The sequence below is a fragment of the Lactuca saligna genome, chromosome 7 (assembly GCF_052625555.1).
Source record: "Lactuca saligna cultivar CGN05327 chromosome 7, ASM5262555v1, whole genome shotgun sequence".
NCBI lineage: Eukaryota > Viridiplantae > Streptophyta > Magnoliopsida > Asterales > Asteraceae > Lactuca > Lactuca saligna.
Window position 1 is genome coordinate 171,900,371 of NC_136423.1, and position 19,630 is coordinate 171,920,000.

At 35.8% G+C, this 19,630-nt stretch overlaps 2 protein-coding genes and 1 pseudogene across 2 annotated transcripts; 2 read left to right on the plus strand and 1 right to left on the minus strand.

The window, feature by feature from the left end:
- Positions 1-5,227: 5,227 nt before the first annotated feature.
- LOC145006595 (3-deoxy-manno-octulosonate cytidylyltransferase, mitochondrial-like) lies at positions 5,228-7,325 on the minus strand. Its single transcript, XM_078965676.1, has 8 exons — positions 7,001-7,325; positions 6,619-6,664; positions 6,419-6,505; positions 6,205-6,329; positions 5,978-6,117; positions 5,832-5,883; positions 5,649-5,759; positions 5,228-5,551 (listed from the first exon to the last, which is right to left on the minus strand). The coding sequence occupies exons 1-8, from the start codon at positions 7,241-7,243 to the stop codon at positions 5,459-5,461; spliced, it is 897 nt and encodes a 298-aa protein (XP_078821802.1). The 5' UTR covers positions 7,244-7,325; the 3' UTR covers positions 5,228-5,458.
- A 4,186-nt stretch (positions 7,326-11,511) lies between these two features.
- Positions 11,512-12,556, plus strand: LOC145007459 (isocitrate dehydrogenase [NAD] regulatory subunit 1, mitochondrial pseudogene; annotated as a pseudogene).
- Positions 12,557-13,755: 1,199 nt separating this feature from the next.
- On the plus strand, positions 13,756-18,785 carry NSF (AAA-type ATPase family protein). The gene is made up of 19 exons (XM_078963674.1): positions 13,756-14,160; positions 15,112-15,208; positions 15,288-15,369; positions 15,457-15,675; positions 15,779-15,933; positions 16,020-16,128; positions 16,202-16,301; positions 16,380-16,435; positions 16,523-16,588; positions 16,678-16,760; positions 16,842-16,975; positions 17,053-17,263; positions 17,336-17,528; positions 17,618-17,677; positions 17,765-17,823; positions 17,892-17,979; positions 18,052-18,174; positions 18,243-18,308; positions 18,386-18,785. Exons 1-19 carry the CDS (start codon positions 13,989-13,991, stop codon positions 18,527-18,529), a joined length of 2,217 nt encoding a protein of 738 aa, XP_078819800.1. The 5' UTR covers positions 13,756-13,988; the 3' UTR covers positions 18,530-18,785.
- The last annotated feature ends 845 nt before the right edge of the window (positions 18,786-19,630 follow it).

A 19,630-nucleotide genomic window follows, 5' to 3' on the forward strand; every position in this document is an offset into this window, starting at 1 on the left:
ACTCCCGAAGGCGTGTCCGAATCCCTCAAACCAGGGCTCTGATACCAACTTGTAACGACCCAAATTTTCATGTTCAAAAATTTCATTTTAAAATATTCCTTTATAGAACATTAATAAATAAAAACATTGTTTGATTACACCATAACACATCGCAATCCACGTTTTAAAAGTCAAACCATACATCCCATCAAATATCATAGTACAATCCCAGTAAATCTCGTAAAAGCGGAAACCGAAGAGTGTGTGTATGACGTGCCGCTACCGCGCCGGCTCCTTCCCCTTCGGTGCAGAGGTACCTGAAAACAAAACTGTAAACGTAAGCACAAAGCTTAGTGAGTTCCCCCAACGTACCACATACCATACAAACTCATAACATAAATACTGCCAGGCTATTCTGGGGTGCCTGACTACCCGGTACGGCCATTCTGGGGTGCCGACCTACCCATACGGCCATTCTGGGGTGCCGTCTTACCCGTGTCAAGCCATTCTGGGGTGCTGACTACCCATGTCAAGCCATTCTGGGGTGCTGACTACCCATCGGTCCTAACAACCGATCCTCGGGGGCTGGTCCCCTCCCACTACCTCTATCGCATAACATAACAGGCCAACATACAAGCATACCATCACATACATTCAGATGATTCTGGGGTGTCTGACTACCCTGCGGTCCTAACAACCGAACTCTACTACTATCGCATATAACGTATCATGAGAGCATATAACATAACAGGTAATAGCAAACCTAGATGCTATCACAAAGACAATCATCTATCATACGTCTCCTACTGGTGGGCCGGCATTGTGGCCTTAGACCCACCACTACTGGAAGGTAACTCACCTCAAAGTAGCTGCTGAACTGATCGGGAACTAACTGACTGCTGCTGCTCCGGGAGTCCTCCGGCTGCAATTCCCACAACATACTCAATCAAACACTGCTAACTGTCCTTTAGGTAAAATGACCATTTTACCCCTAGTCTAGCTCTAAGTCAATGTTAGAGTCAACTTTCAATTGACCCGACTTGCCGAGTTGGCTCTCCAACTCGTCGAGTCCCTATCAGACGATTGTCCGGAGTCCCTGATTCTACTCATCGAGTTAGGCTATGACTCGACGAGTTCATCTTCTAGACTGACGTTCAACCTCTTCATCCTACTCGTCGAGTTGTATGAACAACTCGTCGAGTTCATCTTCATCCGAAGAACACTTATGCTAAGACTCGCCGAGTTGTATGAACAACTCGCCGAGTCTGTTCTTGATCTATGAAGATTGCCTTGGACTCGCCGAGTCAGGGCATTGACTCGCCGAGTCCTAACATGGGTGAGTTCAGCTCCCAACTCACCGAGTCATCCCCTGTGACTCACGGCTCAACTCGATACATCATGAAGGGACCAATTCGGTGACTCGCGACCAGACTCGCCGAGTCACCTATACGAATCGCCGAGTCGTCGCCATGCATCCACCAAATACACCGATTTACTCGATTTCAGTCCATGCCATTCATAGATCTGGACTTCTAGGACACAAATCACACGTAAAGTTTCCAACTTTACGTGTGGATACTCACTAATATGGATTTTAGGGTTCAAAATGCCTCAAAAGGGTAGATCTAGGATGAACAAGCCACATGGGGCCATAAAGCTAACAGATCTGAGCTCCTGGAGCTCAATCTTGCCTAGATCTAAAGGCCAATCCACTTATTACGAAATGTTAAGCACAAACAAGCTTGAGGAATTGCTCAAGAGTGTCTTAAATGAAATCTTAAGCATAGAAACAGGGGAAAAACGAGATATACCTCAATGATACAGCTGAAAAACACAATGATGCTTGGATGGCTCTCCTTTCTCTTGATCTCCTTCCCCTTCTTGCCTCAAAACCTTCAAGAATGCACACAAGAGCCTCAACTACACAAGAAACAAGCTTAGGACGAGGGTTGGGAGCTCTGGGGGTGAATGGGGGCTGGCAAGGGGCAGATATGAGGTTTAAATAGGGAGCAAACCCCTGAAACTTAGGGTTTCATCAAACAGCGGTGACTCGCCGAGTCCAGGATATGGACTCGGCGAGTCGCCAACTTAAACGTGTCCTGTGTCTCGTCCCTACTCGGCGAGTCGGACCTTGTGACTCGCCGAGTCCAAGGCTAAAATAGGACAGTATCGAATGATAGTTCGGTACTCCACAGGAGACATATGTTGGCCCAGACCATTAATAGGGATAGTTAGCAGAAAATCCTGAGCATGAGCTGCCCGCAGACACTCAAAGACTGCTTTCTGTCTGACAGTCATGTTAACGTCGACTTCCATAACTTGGACTATAACGACCCGTTCCCGGTATGTTGATTTATTGGTAATTATAGTGAGTTTTCTAGAGGGACTCGGCGAGTTCTAGCCTGACTCGCCGAGTCGGGTCGCGTCTGAGGGCACGCGTGAGCCGGGGACTCGACGAGTCCATGTCCCCGACTCGGCGAGTCCATCTGTCTGGGTGAAACCCTAAAATCCCCGGGTTGCCCACTATTTATACCACCTTATAGCCCCCATTCTCGCCTCCCTCACCCTGAGAACACAGTGTTAGAGCCCCAAACCTCCATTGAAGAGCTTATTTGTGTTTGGTGCCCTCTTTGTGAAGGTGTGAAGAAGGAGAAGAAGGAAGAAGCAAGAAGAAGGGTTGGAGTGCAAAGATCCAAGGCCAAATCAGAGTTTATTGAGGTATTTTCGGAGTCCCATCTTATTATATGCTTTAAACTTCCATTAGGGCTCTCCTAAGAGCTAGTTGGTGCTTGTTTCAAGCCTTTCTCTTGCATGAACGTCTTATTAAGTCGAAATATCTATGGATCTGAATGTTGGGGTGTTGTAGAGCCCAGATCTACTGTCTTTTTGGGGTTATATTGCATGTTAGCCATAGATTTACTCATTTTATGCATCTTTTAGCCTTATTTCCTTTATTCATGAGGTTGTGCACGTAAAGTTGGAAACTTTACGTGGTAAAACAACTTATTGGACTCAGATCTATCAATTGTATGCATTGGATTCAAACAAAATCAAGTAAAAATCTGTTGCATGGCGGCGACTCGCCGAGTCGGAAGAACGACTCGACGAGTTGGGTCGCGAGTCCCGAGTTCTTCAGTTTTATCAGTGTCGAGTGGACGAGGTGAGTTAGGGAGTGGACTCAGCGAGTTGAGAGTAGACTCAGTGATGGAGGGACTCGGCGAGTTTGTTCATACAACTCGGCGAGTCCAAGGCAATCTTCTTGGGGATCAAGAACAACTCGTCGAGTCTGTTCATACGACTCGGCGAGTCGGATGAAGATTGTCTGAGTTCTTGGATCCAGAGGGTACTCGTCGAGTCGATGCCACACTCGACGAGTAGCAGCGTGAAGAGCTGAGAGATGAGACTAGGACTCGGCGAGTTGGGTAGCCCGACTCGGCGAGTCAGCCCAGAGTGAGTTGACTTTGACCAAGGGTAAAAGAGTCATTTTACCCCCAAGTGTAGTGTTAGTATTTGATTGAGTGTGTTTATGGATTTGTAGCCGAGGAGATTCAGGAGCAGCAGCCGTTAGCTTTCCGAGCCGCACACTCATCAGCTAGCTTACGAGGTGAGTTTCCCTCCAGTAAGGACGGGTCTAAGGCCACAATGCCGGCCCGTCCAGTTAGCAGTAGTTTCCGGACTTCGGTCCGATGTAGTAGTTAGTATGTTTGATGCCTTCGTGGTTCAGACAAGATTTATGCGCTATGTGTTATGTGTTTTATGTTATGTGTTCCGGGCTACGGCCCGATGCAGTATGCAGTATATTTGTTCATGCTAGATGATATGCTATGCTATGCTCAGTCAGTTCCGGACTTCGGTCCGATGCAGGGGACACGGTCCCAGCCAGTTCCGGACTTCGGTCCGATGCAGTTAGTTCCAGACTTTGGTCCGATGCAGTTAGTTCCGGACTTTGGTCCGATGCAGGGGACAAGGTCCCAATCAGTTCCGGACTTCGGTCCGATGCAGTTTTCGGGCTTCGGCCCGATGCAGTGGGCAAGGCCCAATATGTGTTTATATGTTATTGTATGGTATGTGGTATTTTGGGGGAGCTCACTAAGCTTCGTGCTTACAGTTTCAGTTTTGGTTTCAGGTACTTCCGCAAGCAAAGGGAAGAGCTCGGGGTGACAGCATCGCACACACACTACAACACAGCTTTTGTCCTGGGGATAACTTTTTGATATTTTGGAATTAATGTAGTATGATACAATCTTCCGCACCGTATTTTATTATGTTTTAAGGATACACCGCGTATGATTTACGTTATGACACTTATATTATGGTTTGATTATATTGAAAAAAAAACGAAAATTTTTGGGTCGTTTCATGGACGGTTTTGCTAAAAAGGGCACACGTTAAAGCTTTTTGGGATTTTGGGGGGGGGGGGGTCCTTATTAGTGAAACTACTACAGTCAAATCCCGGAATCGTATCACGAAGACGAGTCATAGCACATAAGTAATCCGAGTTCATACCACATGCGCCACTGTCACATAAGATGTGGTCTTGTAATGCCCAAGATTGGACCCTCGAGGCTACAAATGCGTAGGAGGAAACCTAGTTATGAGACCCAATTATTACATAAGTTAATATTTTTTTAAAAATAATAATATAAAGTCAAAATAAAACTTTGAATTTATAAGAAAAATAATGAGTTACTACAATGGAAATGTTTTTTATCTTTTAAATTTAAACAAATAATTTAAATAAAAAACTAATGAGTTTAATTTTGGAAAATTTGAAATTAAAAGTCAAGTTTATTAATGAAATTGATATCTATTTATTACTACATTTATTACAATTATTATATTAAAATATTATGTAAATTTTAATAAAATAGAAAAACTTATAAAATGACATGTGAAAAAAAAATAATTCAAAATAACAAAAAAATAGCATTTGACAAATTAAATGAAAGTGTGACAAGTGACAAAAAAACACATTCATTTATTAAAGATGATATATATATATATATATATATATATATATATATATATATATATATATATATATATATATATATATATATATATATATATATATATATATATCTCCAAAATTAAATTCTTTATAATTACCAAATCTGACTCCCGGCCTAGAATGAATATTTCTGAATATTTTTTGCTAGCTGGCCGATCGATTTGAAAACGCATAGCGACTTTCACAAATATAAATACATTGCTATGATAAATAATATAAATACATTGCTATAATAAATAAAAGTTAAATATATTGTTTATAAAAACAGCAAAAGTATTACAAGTTTCCCTTTCATATTCCCACAATTTGATACACTTATCACATGCTAAACTTACAAAGTCATGTAAATGTTTTTGTTAATAACTTGTACAAAATATAATGCTTAAATTTTTACTCCAACTCTACAACAAATAAACACTAATTTGATAAAACTCTTCAAGCTTTTGGTGACAAAATCACAAGATTACACTAAGACAAGTTCCTTTCGAGCATAAATTTTTCAATTTTGGCCACATCTTCTGGAGTATCAACACCATGAGCATCATGATCCACTTTTATTACCTTCAACCAATAAAAAAAAACAAAAATCATTTTTCAAATCTTTATATCAAGAAATTACACAAAACCCAAATGGGAAAACAAAAAAAAAAAAAAGTACCTTCATCTTGTACCCATTTTCAAGAACTTTAAGTTGTTCCAAATCTTCTTCAAGTTGCAATGGAGTTGGAGACAAATTGGGATAAATCTTTAAAAATTCCGAATCATAGCTCTAAAAAACCAAAATCATGTAATGATTAAATATTTAAATAAAATTAAACTTTTGTTTCTTTTTCAAGAGTACCTGAATGCCAAGATGAAGATTATAAGGGAATTCAGTATTTATCTTCCCAGATCTGCACCAAAAAGAACAAGAAGAACCATTTATTAAATAAAAAAAACATGGAAAAGTCAAAGATGATCAAATATTTAGGTCAAAGAAACACAAACTTGTTAAAGGGGATGAGTCCTCGAGAAAAATAGATTGCATAACCACGATTATCAACCACACATTTCACACGATTTGGATCAAAAGCATCTTCTGGTTTCAAAGATGTAACTGCTGTGCTGAAAACTGCATCAGGGGTAGTCTAAAAGCATCACAAAGATCAATGTAGTTTATGAATTATAGATGAAGAAATCTCATAAGCAAGTGATGTGATTCTATGATATGATACCTGAAGGGCTTTGACAATTCCATCGATGATTTCAGGGTCAATTAGTGGCTCATCTCCTTGAATATTGACAACAATGTCATATTTCTTGTCGAGCTTTTGAAGTGCTTCACTACACCTCTCTGCGCCTATAATTGATGCAAAAAAAAAAAAAAAATCGGGTTAATCTTAATCGATATTTGAGATGATTAGAACTCTCGATTGACAGATTTTGTACCATTTCTACACGATTCTGCAGTCATTATCACATCGGCGCCAAATCCACGACAACACTCTGCAATCTTCTCATCATCCGTTGCCACAACTGCAACAGGGATGATGTCCAATTTAGTTAAAGTAAAACTCAGAGAGGATGTAGAAGAAGAGATTATCGAGAATACACTAGAAGTAAATTCCAAATTAAGCTCAAATACTTACCAACGCGATCCAATGTCGTTGCCAACTTTGCTCTTTCCCAAGTTCTCTGTTAAAAATTGAATAAAAGGAACCCTAATTTGTGAGGAAATGGATCAAACATTTGGTTGCATCGATGCAACTAGTATCAACTACGATAGTGATTTGTTGAAATCATATGAATATTTCGGAAAATTTACTGTAATTGAAGCTCATGAACTTGGATTCAGCAACTAAATAGTACAATTATGCCTTAAACTCTAGGAATCTGACAAATAATACAAGTATATACACTCGAAAAAAAACAAATTATTACTTAGAGTTTAGAGATCGCGAGAATCTTAATTCGAGATTTATAGAGAATGAAGAATTTTAGGAGTTGAGGAGTTAAGGAGTAACACGCTACCTGGATCATGGGTTTTCCGAGGATCTCAACGAGGGGTTTGCCCTGAAATCGAGAAGAAGCGAACCGGGCTGGAATTATGCCCACTACTCGACTCCGAAACACGGTGGCAGATCGGCGGTAATAGAAGTAAGCGTGAGCACCGACCAGAGCAGCGGCGACGGCGACGCCGTGCAAAACCCATGCTTTGGTGGACATCGGACGAGAAGATTCAGCACAGGTCGACTTGGGGATCATCCAACTCATGGCTGATCTGTTTCACCGTGTGTTTACGAAATTGAAATAGTATTAAGTTTGTTTATTTGTGGCGGTTTACATATCACCTTGCCCTGCTTTTGCCCCAAAACTATTTTAGTCATGACATTAGAGTGTTTGATACGATGAAATCATTAATAAAATATATAATTTAGACAAAAAAAAAAATACTACAGTTAGATTGATAAGGCCTTCCGGTATGTATACCACGAACGGTTCGTTGTTTAGGTGGTCACAACTATGGCTCGTGCACACTACCAAGGACCTTTGTGGTTCGTTGTGCTTGTGGCCTATTGTGGTCGACACCATGGACTAAAATGTCCGATCAAAATTGGTCCATGTCCAACGGTTACTTTGGGCATTTACTCGATATCTTTTTTAAAATTTTTTACCTACAAACTTTCTTATAAATATCACAACATATTTCCTTATATTTTACACAGTTCTTCTTGATGGGTTTTAACCATAAGAACATCATATGTGCTCATACAAACCCTAATGCTTGGATCTAGGTTCCTCTACGTAAAATTCATAACTTCTACATACAGATTCCGTTTTCGTCTGTATTTTTATCGTTGAGTTCCTATTAATGAGATATTAAACTCTCATTTAGGTCGTGTAGGCCAAAAACCGCTCGAACTAAAATTTGAGTTTCGGCCCGTGCACTGCTATGCCAAATATTAGAAAATTCACAATTTCCTCATACGAAGTCAAATTTTGACGTTCTTTTTTTGTACGTTATCGGTTTAACGTATATTACAACTTTTGTTTAGATTTCTAAGGCTAAAAAGTCCTCCATAATAAATTCACTATTTTTACGTCTCCCAGTGTTGTGTCGGTTTTGCAGTAAAACTTCGATAGGGATATAACTTCTTCGTTATAACTCGGATTTCGGCGTTCTTTATATGTACGGAACCCTTGAGACGTATTCTACAACTTGGTTAAGATTATTTATCCTAAATAATATTTTGTAGAAAAGTCATTTTCGACCCCTATTATCTCTACATTGACTAGCCCGGATCTACGGACGTTACATCATAAGGAAGCCAAAAGAAAGACTTAATGCCTTTAAATTTGGTTCAAAACCCTAAAAATTAGGGTTTGTTAAACAACGTCCAACTCATCGACGTACGGACCATGAATTCAAACTTAAAAAGTCAAGGGTTAGCAATGAACTTTCTTGGAACGGGTGTTACAACTTACAACACAATTGTGCCCTCCTCCAACTTATTGTCACATCACCGTTTTGATGAGTATACCGTCCGTCCTTATATATAATGGGAACCAAAATGTTAAAACACCACCACAAAAAATTTCATTATCTTAGCCGAACGAAAAAAAATACAAAGACCATTTTTGCATTTACTCTGAAAAATTATTATTATTAATTTTTTGTAACGACAAACTAATCTACTCATAACTATCACCACCCATGGCTTAATCGAGATTTGAACTCATAACCTCTCAAATGAGAAAGTCACTCCTTACCGACATGCCAAAGACTCTTTGGTCTCTGCAAGTTAACTAAGGTTCTGTTTGATAGTTGCTGACGGAGAAAGTGCTGATTGAGAAATATATGTCTGGGTAAGAAGTCATGACCGAGTAAGAAACCATGTTGTTTGATTGTACATCTGACTAAATGTGTTGATTGATGAAAAATAACTATTTTACCATGTTGCTTTATAGAATGATTGATGAAGTTGATGAAGAGTTATAAAAACATACAAATTTTCATACAAAATGTAAATTACACATGAACCATTTGAAAATCCAAATAAAAAATTGTTAAGTATTTGTATTCTATGAATGTTGATTATATATATGATTAAACTTTGATATATAATTAAACTTTAATATATATAATTCTTGAAGTTTACGTTATATAGTAAAAATGGTTAAGTATTTGTATTATAGAAAATTTGATTTATATTGAATTATCTAATTTTCAATAGAAAATTCATAAAAAGGGCCCTTACTAACTAAAAGCCCAACACACATAAAAAAAATCATTGGATATTACTTCTTAGGTTACCATAAACCTAAATAATCACTCCCACCCTAATTAGTCCTCACTCTCACCCATCCTCTGTCTCTTCCTAATTAGTCACCGTGCAACCAATCAATTTGCAAATACAACTCTTTAAAACGAAGACGAAATAGTCGGAGAAGGGTATTACACCTCTGTTACAGCTCATGCACGTCTGACGTCCCCTTCTCTTGGTCATCATCTTCTGCTTCCACTTTATTCCTGCTCGTTCGAGAAGGCAGAACACATACTCGCAATTTTTGCTTGTTGCAGGTACATAAAATCGGCGCTGAAAGAGAGAAGAAACTGGGAAGGAAACGTTGAAAACTAGAACGTAGGGCAAGGGCATTTTTGGAAACGTCTCTCTCTTTCTCACTCAGACGATTTCCTTCATCTTTTCCGCTCAGATCTGGCTTACTGAATCAGACATCCAAATTTTTTTTAACAAACAACTTTTGCTGACCGAGTCAGCCAAAAACGTCTGAGTCGACTCGGTCAGACGAATATCAAACACACCCTAAACCAATTTATAAAGCATACTTACTAATGACACTGAAGGAAAATTAAATTAATTTAATGTAGTTGATATCTTTTATATAGAATATTTATTTATGAATATTTAAAGAGATTATATAAAATAGTGATAATAAATTAATAGTATAGACTATTTTTTTAGGAAAAATGACGCAACGACCCTATTATGTATTTTAACTTTACCCTTGTAGTCTTGAAAGTTTTTTTTTTCATGCCTTTTAAGGGAATAACGTTATTTTTTATATGTTCATTTGGTCACCTAACCTAATACAACATATTTCATAGGGCTGGTTCCGAGGATTCATTTGCCTAAGACGAGCCGGAAAAAAAGCCCTTGTGCTTGCAAAAAAATCCCCAGATCTTTTTATTTTCTATTTGGGCTAATTCTCCTTAACATCTAAAAGTTCCCAAAACCAACTCCAGGCTAATCTGAAAACCAAATAGTATCAATAGAACAGTTCTAAAAATTAAATTTGTATTACCCATAAAGATAATAAAAATCAATATTTTGCTTTGGTAATAACCAAATCTCATTAATTTTCACATTACTGTGACCAGATTTCATATCCAATAGTTTAAACAAAACCTCTTTCAAAATCAATCTGGTCAAAAAAAATAGGATCATGATTAATCTTCTTAAAGAGCTTCCAGTTCCTCTATTTCCATACGTAGTTAAAAGAGGCACCAAGAAGAAACTTAAGAATATCATTCTAAAGTTGCTTGCTTTCAATCTTCCATGCAATAAGTTTTTTTAGAACCCACAAACTCAATTACCCTTTGGCAAGCCTCTTTTGAGAAACCATAATCAAGTTGATCATTGCAAAAAAACACATGGCATGTCATTTGTGAATTCCCAATTCCTAAGTCGGTTTTGAGTTTTTAACTGGCCAAAAATTTCAAGCCACAAGATGAAATTGTGTATTAGAATTTTTAAGTTAACGATACCAAATCTGTCCCAACGATCTACTTTCTAAAGATATTATCAAGTTCACAAAATTTTAGAAACAAACAGACAAGGAGGGAGCGATCATATAAAAATCCTAGATGAAGAAAACGTACCTGATCTTGTAGCTTCGATGAACAAACGGAATATTATTCCATACAATCAAACCCAAATGTTAAAGGAAATGCAATTTGGTTGCTGAAGAGAAAATAAATCTTCCATTTTCAATTTTGCATATGATTTGCTCCATGACTGCTTGCGATTTGGTTGTTGAAGAGAAAATAGGTATGCTTTAAATCTAATTTAGGTCCTAATTGACCGGGATTGATTAGAAGAATTGCCACTGTCAAGGAAAACGAAGCAAAAACAGTCGTGTAATCTAATGGTAGATTAAGGGTATTTTCGGAATTAACATAAAAAAGGGCCCCTAAAAAAATGGGCCCTGTGCACATGCCCCACTTGCCCCTCCTTATAACCGGGCCTGATATTTCATATGCCATGTATCATTTCTGTTTGTTGATCTGCCTAGTCATACTTGATTATTTGACTTTTTTAATATAACTTGTTATTTGCCCGACCTTTCTAGTATCAGATTCGTCAATCAAAACCTTAATATCTGCTCTGTTTGTAATCTTATTCAATTGGATCAAAGAAGCAAATCTGCATTCGATGGCCAAACGAACTCTACCAATCCTCAAGCAACTGTTTCACCGACCAACTCTATCTATTTCAACCCCATCCTGATCTGTCGCTTACATGCCCCGACCAGGTGATGACGCTCCTCGTACAATCACCTTAATCCCCGGAGATGGAATCAATCCCCTCGTTACCGGAGCCGTCAAGCAAGTAATGGATGCGATACACGCACCGATTTACTTCGAAAAGTTCGATGTTCATTGTGAAATGAAGGTCATACCAATGAAGGTTATAGAGTCGATTAAGAAGAATAAAGTGTGTTTGAAAGGATGTTTGAATACTCCCATGGGTGGAGGGGTTAGTTTGTTGAATGTGCAGTTAAGGAAAGAGCTTGATCTGTACACTTCACTTGAAAATTGTTTTAATCTGCCCGAATTACCCACACACCATGAAAATGTTGATATTGTGGTAATTAGAGAGAATACTGAAGGGGAATATGCAGGGCTCGGACACGAGGTTGTTCCTGGTGTGGTGGAAAGTCTTAAGGTATACTCTAATCCAAGTATCGTTTGCTTTTATCTCGATCCAATTTTCATTGGATATGTGAAAAAAAATTCTAAGCTTAGAATCTTAGGTCAAATCTCCTTTGGGCTCTTAAAAAAGTTTAGGGAAGGAAATGATAGGCCCTGAAGAAGACGATTTGGATCTGATAAGGTTATGTAGCCTGAAGAAGATGATGAATAAGAGCTATATGTGTGAGTGTGACATCGTGTGAGATAAAAAGACGTGCCATTTTGTTTATAATCTCCCTATCTAATAAAAGAATAATTTTATTCTCCTATTGATATGTGTCATCTTATTAAGCATCTTAATTAATGCATAATTTATTCTCATTTTGCCACGTGTCATCATATTATATATCCTAATTAATACATGACGTTTGTAAATTGATTCTCAATTTCAAATTTCTCACTTTAATTACATTAAATTAATAACATTAGAATAAAAATAAAAATAAACTTAATACAAATTATAAAGTGATATAATTTCACATATTATTTAATCAATGATTAAAGTTTATATAACTAAAAAAATTACTTAATTATTAATTTATTTAAAATAATTGATTAATATTTTTTGGTTTTTATTTTAAAAGTTTAATTAATTGTATAACCGTGATTGCCACGAGTTATAAACTAATTCCTAATAAATGAAAATAATTTTGCCACATGTCACTCTCTCATTAAATTGGACACATGTTATTTTTTGGTATTTTTGAATAAATGTTTTTTCTATTTGTCATTTTCTCATTTTTTTTATTTTTTTAATGGGAGAATTTCATATATGTCCTTTTTAAACATCAAAATATCATATTTACCCAACTTAATTTCTAAATATCATATTTACCCTTCATAAAATTTCTAAATATCATATTTACCATTCATAAAATTTCAAAATATCATATATGTCCTTTTTAAACATTATAATATCATATATACCCTTCTTAAATATCAAAATATCGTATATGCACTTTTTAAACATCAAAATATTAATGATAATATCTAAAATATTCTTCATCTACAACATAATCAACAAAAAAAAAAAAAAAAACTAAACAATCAAAATATACATTATATAGAGAGAGTTGAAGATGAATATTTTTGTTTGTCAAGAGGACGACATTCCAACAATTTAGAAGTTCACATTCCATTATCATAGACGTAAGGATAATATCGTTAAATTTTTTAATTATTATAGTAATTTTAAGTTATAAAAAATGATTATAAAATATTAAAAACATTATAAAAAAGGATTTGAGCAAATATGATATTTTGAAGGTTTATGAAGGATAAATATGATATTAAGAAAATAAGCTGGGCAAATATGATATTTTGAGGTTTAAGAAGGACATATATGAAATTCTCCCTTTTTTAATTAACACATCATATTTACACCTTAATTAATAATTACCTTAATTAAAAATAATAAATAATTACAATATTACTTATATAGTATTTTTAATATGTTTCCTTTTAAACCAAATTTTAAGATTTAATTTCAAATCTAAAATTTCAAATTTAAATAAACTTCTTTTTAAATATTTATGTTTAATTATTTTTGTATTATCTAATTCGTATAACATACGGATCTTAAAACTAGTAAACAAATAAATGAATAGATCAATTAAATGGGCCGACATCAAGGGGTAAAAGGGTTACCCAATAAAAATCAATTAGACCCCACAAAAATAATTTTATTCCTTTTAAAAGTCACTAATTTTTTTTTAAGAACTAAACATAATATATATTCTTTTTAATAAAAAAAGTCGGAAGAATAAATTAATTTTTGAAAGAATGAATAGTAGCCTCGTCGACCTTGGTTCAAGCCCGGCGGTGTTTCTTCTCCTTGATTACTTAGTCTACTCGTCAATCTTCGATCCTAAGAAACCGACCTACGTCTTCCTTCCTCCATTTTTTATCTCCTTTTTCTCCCATTTCCATTTCTCAAAAAAGCGACAAAGCTGCACTGAGATATCCTGACGAATTAGGGCTTAATCGTTTTCGCATAATTCGATTTGATCTCTCTGTGTTTCGACAATGGCGGGGAGGTCGAGATCATCGATGACGATGACCGTCACAAACACGCCGGCCAAAGATCTCGCGTATACGAATTGCGCATATGTTTCCCCTTCCGATCTTCGTCAATTTGCTGTTCCTGGATCCAATCTCGCTCTCGCACTTGTTGGTGACGTGTTCGTTCTGTCTATAGCATATCCTTCACATATTAATCGTATAATTAAATATTATATGTGAAATGGTGATTATTGAATTTCGTGATGCTTGAAATTTTCTGAAATTGGATCGTTGTCTGTTCGTTATAGGCATTTCTCATTAGACATAACTGATTGAATACAACCTATGAATGGTGATACTTCTAAACATGACACAGTTTACTATTCCGCTACTCCTCTGCCTCTGGATCTCTCTCTCCATTTTCGATTTTACAGGCGAAAGAGAACGACGAGAAGTTTCATTTTTTGTGCAACCTTAATGTTTGACCCTCACGTAGTTTACTATTCCGCTACTCCTCTAGTAGTCTCTGTTCTAAATAGCGTAGGCTGTGGCCTTTTATCTGTGGATTGACTGTTTTTTTGTGATTGTTTGAGCTAGATAGTTAGTTAAACAATTAAGAATGTAGATTTTACTGATCATATCCTACAACTTCAGCTACATAAAGTGATTACTAGGTATTAATTATTTGTTTAATTGTACAATATCGTATGTGAATTGTTGCTACTGCTGTCACCTTGTAATTCTGTTATCAGGAAGGTCTTGTTTGTGCTAAATGTTTTAGCTGTAACATCTGCTGATAGCTGTTAGATTGGATTTGTTAACATTAATTTCATGTTCATTGGATCTTTTATAGACCACTTGAACAACTGGAACTGGTAAGAAATTGGTAATTCTCTAGCTCTTGTTTACATATAGATACTCTGGGACTTTTGGTTCCTTGTTCTTAGGGACTTTTGTCAATCAAATTGAACTAACTTCCTAAAACCTTGGTCGTATTTAGCTCTGTAAAATCTTATTGGTGTTTGTGCTTTAAAATTGAGAATCCCTGATTCCCTGTTTGTATGTTTAAGTGATCTGTTTGAGCATTAAATAACTACTGTTATCATGTTATCCATAAGAAAACAATGTTTCTCTTAACCAAAACAAACTGCCTACGATACCATACAAAGTGGGCAAATTGGTCTTAATGCCATCCAACGACGCCATGCAAGAGTTTCTACTGGAGATTCAGTATCTGTTAGCAGGTATGTGTTAATCCTTAGTCTGCTGTAGGAACTAAATATGTTTTAGCACTTTAGAAATCCCTTTTGCCAACTATTTCAGGTTTGTCCCACCTGAAGATTTCAACATTGCCTTACTTACCCTCGAGTTGGAATTTGTTAAGAAAGGGAACAAAGAAGAACAGGTAGTCTCCTAGACTCTTACTTTTAACCTCTTGCTTTGAGATTGCATGTTTCCATACTAAATTTTGATCTTTTTTTGTATTTTGCAGGTTGATGCTATTGTTTTAGCTCAAAAGATACGTGAAAGATTTATAAACCAGGTTATGACAGCTGGACAAAGGGTAACTTTTGAGTTTATTGGCAATGGTTATATCTTCACAGTCACCCAAGTTGCTGTGGAAGGCCAGGACAAAACAGACATTGAAAGAGGCATGCTTTCATCTGATTCATACATTGTCTTTGAAGCCTCAAACTCTAGTGGAATAAAGGTATTATTATTATTATTATTTTTCAGAATGAGTTGTCGATAAAATAGTAAAATACCCGTGTTTGTTTGTTTGTTGTTCAATATTTTTTTTTCTTTATTTTCAGATTGTGAATCAACGTGAGGCTGCTAGCAGCAATATCTTCAGACACAAGGAGTTTAACCTTCAATCATTGGGCATAGGTGGTTTGAGCAATGAATTTGCAGATATCTTTAGAAGAGCTTTTGCCTCTAGGGTTTTCCCTCCACATGTGGCAAGCAAGTAATGTTCTATGGTTATTAATATCTCATCTATCTATATAACATTTTCTTTGAAATATTTTTATAATTTTTTATTTTTGGTGTCAGATTGGGTGTAAAGCATGTTAAGGGAATGCTGTTATATGGTCCACCTGGCACTGGGAAGACTCTAATGGCTCGTCAAATTGGAAAGATGTTAAATGGAAGAGACCCAAAGGTACTTTATTTTACATTGAAAACATATTGGAAATATAAAAGATTATTAATTTTTGGTTGATTTCACAAATTAGATTGTAAATGGGCCTGAAGTGTTGAGTAAATTTGTTGGTGAAACTGAGAAAAATGTAAGAGACTTATTTGCTGATGCTGAACAAGATCAAAGATCACGAGGTAGGATTAAAAAATCTTGACTTTTATACAAGTTTGTTTCATTTTTTTTAAAAAACCTTTTTGTTCATATTTTTCCAGGAGATCAAAGCGACTTACATGTGATCATTTTCGATGAAATTGATGCAATCTGCAAGGTATGTCAATCCCATATTTTAATAATCTAACATATTTTAATTTTCATTTCCAAAATTTTCATCATAATTTTCTTTCTAAATTTTCAGTCTAGAGGTTCTACTAGGGATGGCACAGGGGTGCACGATAGCATTGTGAATCAGCTCCTTACAAAGGTTTGAACAACAATTTAAAGTCAAACTCTACAATCACCAAAAGGAATTAAATTAAATTAACACTGAATTTCAAAAATCCATTTTTTTAGATAGATGGTGTGGAAGCACTAAACAACGTGTTGCTCATTGGTATGACAAACAGAAAGGATCTTCTTGATGAAGCTCTTTTGAGGCAAGTCCATTAAAAAAATCCTGTTAACTAACTTTTAGTCTTTTACCATGTTTGCTGACGTGTCATCTCCTAATTGGCTAGGCCTGGTCGTTTAGAAGTCCAAGTGGAAATCAGCCTTCCAGATGAAAATGGTCGTCTCCAAATTCTTCAAATCCACACAAACAAAATGAAAGAGAATTCTTTCCTTGCTCCAGATGTCAACTTACAAGAACTTGGTATGTTTTTTAATTTATATAACTACATGTAAATATATCTTTGTATATGTAATGATTTGTATTTTAATGGTGTATAGCTGCAAGAACAAAGAACTACAGTGGAGCAGAACTTGAAGGTGTGGTGAAAAGTGCGGTTTCTTATGCTCTGAATCGCCAGCTCAGCCTTGATGATCTTACCAAAAAAGTAGATGAGGAAAGCATAAAAGTCACCATGGATGATTTCTTGAATGCTCTTCATGAAGTTATTCCTGCATTTGGTGCTTCCATGGATGGCCTTGAACGTTGCAGGTATAACAATTATCTAAACTTCTTCCTTTTTTTTAATAAATATATATTTTCTAATAAATAAAAATGATGCAGACTGAATGGAATAGTTGACTGTGGTCAGAAACATGATCACATCTTCAAAAGAACAATGCTATTAGCAGAACAAGTTAAAGTTAGCAGAGGTAGTCCACTTGTCACAGTTCTTCTAGAAGGTCCTAGTGGCAGTGGTAAGACTGCAATGGCAGCTACTGTTGGTATTGGTAGTGATTTCCCCTATGTGAAAATCGTAAGTTCTTTTCTTTTTTCTTTTTTTATTTTACAAAATCCAATTTCTTCACTTAATAAAATTAATATCATCACTCTCTAAAATGGTAGATTTCGGCCGAATCAATGATTGGCATCAGTGAAGCCAGTAAATGTGCACAGATTGTCAAGGTTTTATTTATTTATTTACTTTTGTCTCAGTTATTCTATGTTATACATTACTTGAGTTGTTTCTCATGAGAACACTTTTTATTATAGGTATTTGAAGATGCTTACAAGTCAACACTGAGCATTATAATCCTTGATGATATCGAAAGGTAATTTAATCTTCAAATCTCTATAATTTCTGCTTATTAATCTATTCATGATTTGCTAACTAATGCAGACTACTGGAATACGTTGCTATTGGACCTCGTTTTTCAAACTTAATTTCTCAGACATTGATGGTCCTCCTCAAACGCCTTCCTCCCAAGGTTCTCCTTCTTATCTTGTTACTATCCATAGGGGTAATTTTGGAAAATTAAATATCACTTTTCAACATTCAGGGTAAAAATATGCTGGTGATTGGAACAACAAGCGAGGTGACCTTCCTGGAGTCGGTTGGCCTTTGTGATGCTTTCTCAGTCACCTACCATGTTCCTACATTGAAAACCGAAGATGCTAAGAAGGTAATAGTAATTTACTAATTTGTCCTTATTCTTCTTATATAATTTATATGTTTTTGTTTTTTCTTCAGGTATTGCAACAACTTAAGGTGTTCTCGGAGGATGACGTGGATTCTGCAGCTGAGGCTCTTAATGATGTAAGATTCTTTTTTTAAATATTTTAATTTGGTTACAAATATTTAAATATATATATTTGTTTTTGGTGGTGTTGTAGATGCCGATCAAGAGGCTGTATATGGTGGTGGAGATGGCGGCACAAGGAGAATCCGGTGGAAGTGCAGAAGCTATTTATGCCGGAAAGGAAACAATTAAAATCTCACATTTCTATGAGTGCCTACAAGATATTGTCCGCTACTAGCCTTGTGGGGCCCTATAATATAGATCTGGTTTTGATTTGTATGGAAAACTGGAGCTTTGTTTTGTTTTTATTTATTTTTTCCCTACATTTGTTTTGGGTTAATAGCAAACCACGGGACAATTTGACAGCAGAGTTTAGTAATACTTTCTTTTGTGTGGGAATGTGTAGCAGACTGATTGATAGCTGCTAATTTGTATGCGTATGCGTTGACTGTTATTGGTTTTAAGAGGTGGAATTTTGGTTCAAGTTGAACACATACCAGTTGACCACATTTGACACCTTGGTAAATATCATTTAATTTATATTGAATCCAAAATACAAATTAAGACCTGATACATCATTTTATTTATTTAAATCAATTGTAGGAAAATATCCCATATTTTGCTACCCAAATGAAGACGACACCATATGCGAATATGCACTGTTTTTATGGAGAAGCGTAAGCTACATTGTTATGCTGCCGGCAAACTTGATGTTTGTCTGCATGGGCGGAAGGCTATAAGGGACTTGGGGGGCCATGGCTTCCATACGCTTTCGGCTTATAAGCATTATATTAAATATGAAATATGGTTTCTAATAATTATTAGTGTAATATCAATTTATTACAACATTCATTTCTTTAACACCGATGTGGGTCTACAACTTTACACTTCTCTTTTTAGACCACACCTTCATTCTCTCTTTTTATCTCTCACAACCAGGGGATCTGTATCTACACCCCTTCCCTAATATCTCATTTTCTAAATTGCATTTAATCCACATTTCATATATAAATGTTTTTAGAAGAGCAACAGATGCATTTATTCCACATGAAAAACAAAAACAATTGCAACAAAATGTTTAATTTTAATTTTAGAAATATATTTTCTGATCAACCATATAGTAAAAATGAAACCTTTTAAATACTTTACATTTCTATGAGTCTTAACGAGTTGAAGCTAGTTGACAAAGAAAACCATTGATAACTAAAATAATGTTTCTCTCTTAAAGTTGGGCATGACTGATATACATTTTTCAAATTCAATAGACATATCAGTTAGATCCAAATTCAATAAAATATTTTATATCATGTCATATTTATAGAGATGATCGTTTATGTTT

Excerpts from the sequence above, each read along its gene's own strand:
- LOC145006595 (XM_078965676.1), bottom strand. The coding sequence starts at position 7,243 with ATGAGTTGGATGATCCCCAAGTCGACCTGTGCTGAATCTTCTCGTCCG. Across the intron at positions 6,665-7,000 it reads TCGGAAAACCCATGATCCAG|AGAACTTGGGAAAGAGCAAA; the intron begins GTAGCGTGTTAC and ends AATTTTTAACAG. Across the intron at positions 5,552-5,648 it reads AAAATGGGTACAAGATGAAG|GTAATAAAAGTGGATCATGA; the intron begins GTACTTTTTTTT and ends TATTGGTTGAAG.
- NSF (XM_078963674.1), top strand. The coding sequence starts at position 13,989 with ATGGCGGGGAGGTCGAGATCATCGATGACGATGACCGTCACAAACACG. Across the intron at positions 15,209-15,287 it reads GATTCAGTATCTGTTAGCAG|GTTTGTCCCACCTGAAGATT; the intron begins GTATGTGTTAAT and ends CAACTATTTCAG. Across the intron at positions 15,370-15,456 it reads AAGGGAACAAAGAAGAACAG|GTTGATGCTATTGTTTTAGC; the intron begins GTAGTCTCCTAG and ends TGTATTTTGCAG.